Here is a 7905-nt window from a genome sequence, read left to right as displayed (position 1 = left end):
GACAATAGCTTGTGTGTTTCCCACTATTTCTAGTCCCCTTTTTTGTGGTGATGTCCTCATCACATCTCCAATAGATTTGTTACTGGCTTTTGGATTTTTCTCATTAAGGCTAGAAATTTGTGCCTTTGTTCCTAAACTGAAAGTCTGCAAGGAGGTAAAACACAGACTTTTTTCTAATAGTTTCAGCACTACATAAAAGTGCCTGCACCTGGGTATGTTCAATACTGTGCTCTTTTCTGCTCAGAATCCTTACTGAGACTAAAGGCTTCTTCTGGTCTACAGAAGTTTTCAATTAGAGCTTTCCTTAAACTCCTATTAGTTGAACTCTCTCTTACCCCTCAAAGTGCACCACAAAGATTTAGCTCCATAAATGAACTGTCAAAGTTCTACAGTGCTCCCAAGAAAAATGTGTTTAAAGCTGAAATGCCATTGGAACAGGTAGATTAAAAAAAAAAGCCCTTGCATACCTAAAACCAGTGATAATTAAAAAGTTGCTCTAATTTCCTTATCGTACTATTTAATGTATTTTTTGAGAGAATTTGTGATTCTTTTCTTTTGTTCTGGTTATTTTTTTCCTTAGGTGGAACATGATTAGTATTTTGTTTAATTTTCAACCTCCTTGAAGTAGGAGGTTAGTTAGGTTAGGTGAGTGTTGATTACCCTGTTGCCAAGTAGCGTATGTATCTGTAAAATTACCCAATTTCTGCCTCCTGCCCAGTCTGTAGTTACACTCGAAACGTGGTGTTTCTGTTTTTCACAAATAGACGGCCGAACTCTTGCTTTCTGGTTGAATGTCACTATCCTGATTTCTGGTGGTTTTGTTCTTTGCCGCCCCATGTTGTCACAAGTGCTGGGCTGGATTTGTGTTGTTTTTATCTGCCTACATCAGGTAGGTAGAGATGTGCTGCTATTTTTAATCAGGAAAATGCCAGTTTTCCCCAGTGTTCTCCTTTTGAATTACAAGGGCTGCATTAAGAGTTGGAAGCAGAATAATCTTGTGAGTAAGCTGTGTGAGTTGGTGATGCTACACCTGCAGTCCTGCGTACGAGTTCTTAAAACTCATCACTTGTGTTTTTATGCGCAGGGATGACTGTGTGTTTTTGAGTGCGATCACGTTCTTCTTTCCAGCTGTATACATGAGGGGAAGAATGCTTGAGGTGTTATTTGATTTCCATTTGATTTCGGTCGCTGTCGAACTGTACGTGCTCCGGGGTGTAAAATAAAACGCCGCTTCGTCCTCGGTGTAATCCTTCTGTACATGGAGTAAGTTTGACAAATGTAAAGTATCCTCTATTTTTGTTTGTACGTAGTACACTCTAAAATGGGTTGCGAAGGTGAGGGGGAGCGTCATACCTCTGTGTGAGCTTCCCACTGTTTACGCTGCATGTAATGGACTCGGTTTTCCTTGGACATTAAAGTTTGCAGTATGACGTCAAGTCGCCCACGTCTGATTTTATCCGTTACCGCTAGGTAAGGTGTGGGCTTTGACTGCTTTCCCTATTCCTGCTTCCTTCGCCCTTGCTTAAACCTCGGTAGCTTCAGGAATCCCCGCGGGGGCGCCGGTGGGCGGCCTCCGGGGGCGGGCGGGCGGGCGGTGGCACCTCCCGGTAGCCCCGCCCCCCCGCCCGTCACTCACCGACGGGCGGGGCCGCGCGCAGCGCTCCGCCCCGTGGCCGCGCGGTCGCTGGCGGCGAGCGGGGCGCGCATGCGCGCTGCCCGGCGGGGCGGGCACCGGCGGGGCGACGCGGGCTCCGCGGAGCCACCGGCGCTCGGCCGCCTCATGGCCAAGCGCCGTGCGGAGCCGTTAGTGTGTCACCTGCCCGTCAAACGGCTCCTGCGCGAGCCGCCGCCGCTGCTGCCGCCTTCCCCCCGCGCCGCCGCTCCGGAGCGGCGCCCCCGGGGCGAAGCGGCGAGCGCCGGCCCTGCCGCCCCGAAGCGGAAGCTGGAGGAGGCTGAGGCGCCGCCGGGCAAGCGGCCCGGGCTGCGGGGAGGCAGCCCCCGAGGGGAGCAGGGGGACGCGGCGGGCAGGCGGCGGCGGCGCGGCGGGCTGACGGCGGCGCTGGACGAGCGGGCGGCGGAAGCGCGCGCCGGCGGCGGGAGCAAAGAGCGGGCCGCCGCTGCTGAGGTAACGGAGCGGGGCCGGGGCGGCGGGAGGCCGCCCGCGGAGGCCGCCGTGATGCCGCCGTGGGCGGGCCCGGGCGGCTCGCCTCCGGGGAGAGAAAATCCTGGGCGGCGGCGGCGGCGGCAGCCGAGGCCTTACCGTGGGCCGGCGAGCTCGGCCTGCTGCACCGGGCCGTGCGGACGGCGACCCGCGGGCCTGAGCCCGTCCTGTGCCTCCCGGTGTTAACCTCCCTCCCTCCTTAAGTTGGTTTTTTTTCTTCTCTCCATGCAAAAGAAGTCATATTTCTAGCTTTTCTTTTTTTTTTTTTTTTTTTTCCCCTTTCCTATAGCAAAACTGATGGGAAACATCTTGTCTGGAGTTCACCTTAGTTAAGTCTGCCTTCAGCCCTGTCCCCATCCAGAAGAACGATGAAAGCTTGAAGAGTTTATTTTAATAGCATCTTTGTTGCTGGAGGTTGCAGGGCAGGCTTACTGCCATATCTGACAATCTTCCTAACTTCTTGTTTGGGATACGCATTTAGTAGCAGAAGTAAAACGTCTGGCGAAGGCAGTGGTTAGGGGAAGGGGATCAGTTATTTGGTCAGATCAGCATGTATTGAAACGTGCAGTTGACTGCCGATGTTCCTGGTTAACTTGGAACTATGTACGTTCTTCTCCCTGGCCTCGAACACATATTACACAATGGAACAAAATATGGTACCAAGAGAGTTTTAGTTTTGCAAAAATAAAACGCAGTTGAATTTCGTGCCCATCTGGACGTTTGACACATGTAAGCTCACCTTTCCTCCCAGCTGGACCTTTTAAATAAGACCAAAGTATTTGATCCAGTGACGGAGACGTGGTGGAAAGTCTGATCAGGTCAAATAGACTTTGAACTCGTTTTAGGCTCTGGCTTTGAAAAGATCATCAGTCCTTTGATAGTTTAACACCTGTCTGTGGTCTGTAAAGAAGATTGTGGCTTTTCTTTCTGAGGCTCTGCCTTTTGGTGTTTTTTATGGTGGTGGTTTGGTTGGTTGGGTTTGTTTGGGTTTTCTTGCGATGGATGGTAGAATTAAGGCACAAAGGAATTGGGGGAAAAAATTATGTGTCGTAAGAAAATTATCCATCCTTTTTAGGCTGTACCTTTTAAATGCAAGCGTATCTTGCATTTCTGGAGAGAGAACAAGCATCTTCTGAAGCAAAGCAAATTGAACAAATTTGGCAAACCTCTATGGAAAAGTTTTACTCCATCACAAATATGAGGCTAAATTATTTACTTATCCTTAGGGTTATTAGATGTAATTGTGTAAGCTTTAGCAGTGGTAGCAAGGCAACAAGCGCCCGTATTTCCACACAACAAAGAGTGTTTCTCTGTATAAAATGTTTTTGTAGGACTGTATTTTTAACAGGTGGTTTCCCTAAGTACAGTATTGTATAAAAAGCATTTTTCCTTTAAAGTAAAGCTTAGTTAATGGCAGTGTCCTACCTTTATGTCTTTAATCTTTCACAAAGATATTTCTGATGGTGTTTTTTACACATTTCTGAAAATAAGAGCTGTATGTTGGCATTTTTTCCTGTTTGTAGCCTGTGTAGTTCATTACAGTAATAAGCATGATACAGATACTGTTAATTTTACACCGTTTTTGTTCACGTTACAAGGAATTCCAGTTATGCTACAGTTGGCCAGAGAATAAATATTATTGAGTTTTATTTACAAAAACACCTTTGCAACTAGAGTTGGAAAAGTAACTCCTTAAAAATTTAACAACTTCATCCGTAGAAACTGAGCTTGCTGCATGTTCCTTGCCTTGCTGGAGTTTCCTCTCAAAACCTATTTTGAAAGACACTTAGGTGAATGTGAATATTTGATACTTTATTTTGCATTTTCTGTATTAACATTTAGTGTTTATGCCTGTCTTGTATGCTTCTCGGACTTGTTCAGTTCGACACTCAATCTTTCTGGGAAATAATGATAAACTGAAATGCTGCTGCTCCAGAGATATGAATGCTCTTGAAATTAATCCTATACATAGTCTGAATCCAAAATTAAGAGTATGCATATTTGTGCAGTTACGAGGTTTTAGATTATAATGTCTTTGACTCTGTGCATGCAAAACATCTAGCACAGGGGTGTTCTCTCGTAGTGTGAGCAGCAATTTCGTATTAAAGTACAAGGAGAGTTCAGATTAAACACAGGGAGAATTTGAAACGGCAGTTGGCAGTTTCTGAAACGCCATTGCTGGAGATTTTTTTCAAAGAATTTATTAGCCACCTGCCCTGCACAGTTCCATGTGAGTGGCGCTGCCTAGGTCAGAATATGGGCTGGAAAATCTTCCCTTTCTCTTTTGCGCTTGGCTGTTTGTTGTTAGCGCTGCGCAGCACGAAAACTTCAGTTCACAAAAAAATTGATGCAGATGTGTGCAACCACTTACAGTTGGGCTTTCTTTCAGTTTACACATCATCAGTCCTCTGTTCCTGTGGCATTATATCATTCAACTGGTTTTGGTCTCGATTCCAGTTAATGGGAAGTTTGGTTCTTTACTTTTCCCTGAAGGCAATCTTTTCCTAATGAGCAGATTCACATTAGTAGTGCTCTACAGGCAGGCAGCCATCTTGCTGCTATGAAGTGTCTTTCACGCCTCTCTCAGTTGTTACAGGTCTGGAATAATGCAGAGTTTTTTGGGGTAAAAACAGGTTACCTAGCCAACAAATTGTAGTTCATGAGAGGGTTGTATGACAAATAGAAAAACATATTCTTTAAATGGAAAGTGTGGTGAATTTATGTACTTACCTCTTTTGGGGAGTGTGAGGGAAGCATCATTTTTCCAATGTCTGAGAGAGTTTATGGATGATACTTAAGCTATTTTTTGAACATTGCATTTTTACCTTTTTTTTATTCTGTTGCAGAGCTGGTAGACATGCATGAATTTTTTTCAAGAGCCATACCAAAACAGTTATATCAGTTTATTTGTTAAAAATACTTCTGTTCAGCACTTGTTATGGAAGATACATTAAAGTAAAAGATTTAAAAATTCGAATTGTGTGTTAGGAAAGATACAAGCCAATATTCTGTGGAAATGCATCATGTTAGATTTGTGGCAGCATTCAGTGTTTTTACATAGCAGAAGAAGGTGTATGCTCAAGACCTAAGGAATGACTTGAGAATTCCTCTTCTTGTGCGTATCATGGCCATAGAAACGTGTACAGATTGGCCACTGTTTATAACCATGGCGTGTTTATAAACAAACAGTGTGCTTTCTAACAGAGATTAAAAAAAGATAATAGTTGTATGATTGCAAAGTAGTAAATAAGTACATGTTCCTCTAAGGTTTTTCTTGTACTACTTACCAGTTCTTAAACTTTCCTCTCCCTGCCCCTAGAAGAGATCTTCATTTTTCTCGTGTATACTTGAGCACAAAATGTAGATACAGAAAAAAGGAAGAGGGATGTAATAGAAACACTACCCAACACTTTACTTTTCCTGCATGTATCATCCTCTGAATTCATGTAAAATAACTAAATACCTTCTTCTGAATGCCAACTTCTAAACGTGCATGAAGTTTGTGTGCCGTTGTGAGAAGAAAAAGCAGTGAATGATTTTTGCATGTGAAGTCCAGTAACTGCACGAGTTTTACAGTGTCGTTCTGTGTGAAGATTGCAAGTTGAAGAAATTGGCGGAGTTATGGAAGTATTTCCCGGAGGTTGTGCTGTAGTTCTTTGCAAGAATATTTGAAAGGGCAAAACTGAATTTTGATTTGCTTGAGATTTTCTCTAGTGTTTTCTTCAGAAATAGCTCATATTTTTTTTCTGTATGAAATTACAAGAACTGTTAATATGGAAAAACTCAGTAACTCTTCCTTGGTTTAGTTTATTTTATAAAAGTTTCTTTTTATTGTTTTGCACTGCTGTGATACACATTAATGTTTTGTTGCCTTTTGTTTATTTGTCTCTTTTCAAAGCAAGAAGATTTCTCTCAGTATAACTCATTCCTGTATTGGAGAGCACCATTGCCCACTATTGACTTGTCTGATATTCACAACCTAGATGGAGAGACTCCACTAGAAGCTAAAACTCCTTCAAGGACTGATACCATGGAGACTGAAATGGAGACCTGATCGATTGTTTCATAGTTGTGCATCTACTCGCGGGAAACTCGTTTCCATTTGGGTTCAATTTTTTCTACGTGAGAGAAAAATAAGCATGCTTCTGCCTGCCTTCTTGAAGAAACAGTGTTACGTTAGTCTGTAAAAGCAAATCTGAGTTGTCTGAGTGGATAGGACAGTCACCATTAGGTACTTCACAGGAGGCTGTCCAGAGGTATATGGTGTGGAGCAGGCCATGATGTCTAGCAAGAATGCTTGAAGACATGGAGGCGGGCTGAAAGAAGACTACAGGAAATGAGAAATTTGGGATGCAGTTAAAAGAAACAGGTGGCTATGTTACATGTTCAAAGGAAATAGAAAATAATTTTGCCTGTCTTTAACAAAAAGGTGTAACTGTGGTAGCTGAAAGTGAAATATTTATCATGTGAATTTATCATAAAGCACACCAACTGTAGTGACGTTTAATGTGTTTTTCTGTGTAATAGCTGAACCAAAAAATAAGAGCCTACCAAAACCAGAGAAAACATTCCTTCTCCTATGCAAACCAAAATCAAGTGTGGCAGGCAGGGGGAAGGAAAAGGGGATCTTTTCTTCTGTGAGCTGCCACTGTTCTGGAAGTTTTTCATACTCTCCTGTCCATGTGACCCAGAGCAGTGGGCAGCCAGCTTTTAGTTTTTTGGTCCGTTCTGCAGTTAATGCTGTTCTCATTCTTTGTGGTGTTAGCACCACAGCAGTCGGTAGCATTGAAATGGCAGGTGTGTGCAGACACGTCAAGAAAATGCAATGTAAAGTCACTGCATACGCTTTTTCACGCTTAACTGACTGAGGTCTAGGTTCTGCAGAGACTATGGACCTTGTAAAAAAACTCTGCGGAAGTTCATTGAGCTAGTGTTTTTTGCTGTGAAATACAAACTTACTGCTTGTCTTTTGTAATTTATTTACAAGTTGAAATATGATTAGAAATAACTTGCCTTTAATAGTAGATTGTCAGACTTTGCAAATGTGATTTGTCTTTGAGGATAGCAAACACTGTATTTTTGCTGGAATCATCATTGAAGAAGGCAACTTGTGAATTTTTAAAAATTTTTTTAAAGAATGTATTTACTGAAGGCCAATAAAGTTTTACCTGTGTGCATTTGAAAACTTTAAGACTTACTGTGTGAAGTTCTTGACTATTACTTAAGATCGTTGTTTCTATAACTTTGTCATTTCATTAGGTCTTTTTGCTTAAAATAGTCAGCTTGTCAGCCTTCTTAGTAAATATTTGGAAACGTTTTCAGTATTTGTTCTATAAAATGTCTGTATTTGTTCATTGCTTATTCATTTAGACTGTTAGGGTCTTTTAGTACCCACAGAAGAAGGAAAGTGGCTTAGTGACTCAAGCATTTCGTGGCACTTGTTTGCATATGTTTCTACCTGCTGTCAGATTAGTTGGATACATAATTAAACAATATTTATTTTTCTCACACATTTTTAATTATATTTTTTAAATCCAAATACATCTACTTGTCTTAGGAGATACTTTAAAAATGTTTTTTAAAAAAAAACTCATTTTCTGGCAAGAACGTGACTGTTATTACATGTTTACTGTTACCCAAACAAATTAGTGAGGAAATAGATTTATTAATTTGTTGATATATTTGTTTGGTTTTGGGTTTTTTACCTTAGGTAATATATGCATTCCTGTATTTGTGTTTTTTAT

The 7905-nt window shown here is 42.3% G+C and overlaps 1 protein-coding gene across 2 annotated transcripts; it reads left to right on the top strand.

The window, feature by feature from the left end:
* The first annotated feature begins 1774 nt into the window (after window positions 1-1774).
* CZH9orf40 (chromosome Z C9orf40 homolog) lies at window positions 1775-7671 on the top strand. 2 transcript variants are annotated; one of them, XM_086629152.1, is made up of 2 exons: window positions 1775-2125; window positions 6060-7671. In XM_086629152.1, the coding sequence occupies exons 1-2, from the start codon at window positions 1781-1783 to the stop codon at window positions 6213-6215; spliced, it is 501 nt and encodes a 166-aa protein (XP_086485278.1). In that variant the 5' UTR covers window positions 1775-1780; the 3' UTR covers window positions 6216-7671. The 2 variants fall into 2 exon arrangements, with proteins under 2 accessions (XP_086485278.1, XP_086485277.1); XM_086629151.1 differs by having other exon boundaries at window positions 1781-2138; window positions 6064-7671.
* Window positions 7672-7905: the final 234 nt, after the last annotated feature.

Source organism: Tauraco erythrolophus, chromosome Z (assembly GCF_009769465.1).
Source record: "Tauraco erythrolophus isolate bTauEry1 chromosome Z, bTauEry1.pri, whole genome shotgun sequence".
Taxonomy (NCBI): Eukaryota; Metazoa; Chordata; class Aves; order Musophagiformes; family Musophagidae; genus Tauraco; species Tauraco erythrolophus.
This window is presented reverse-complemented; position numbering and strand designations above follow the sequence as displayed.

Bases quoted from the DNA above. Each gene is read 5' to 3' on its own strand.
- CZH9orf40 (XM_086629151.1), top strand. From the start codon at position 1,781: ATGGCCAAGCGCCGTGCGGAGCCGTTAGTGTGTCACCTGCCCGTCAAA. The intron at 2,139-6,063 runs GCCGGGGCGGCG...TTTCAAAGCAAG, and splicing joins TGCTGAGGTAACGGAGCGGG to AAGATTTCTCTCAGTATAAC.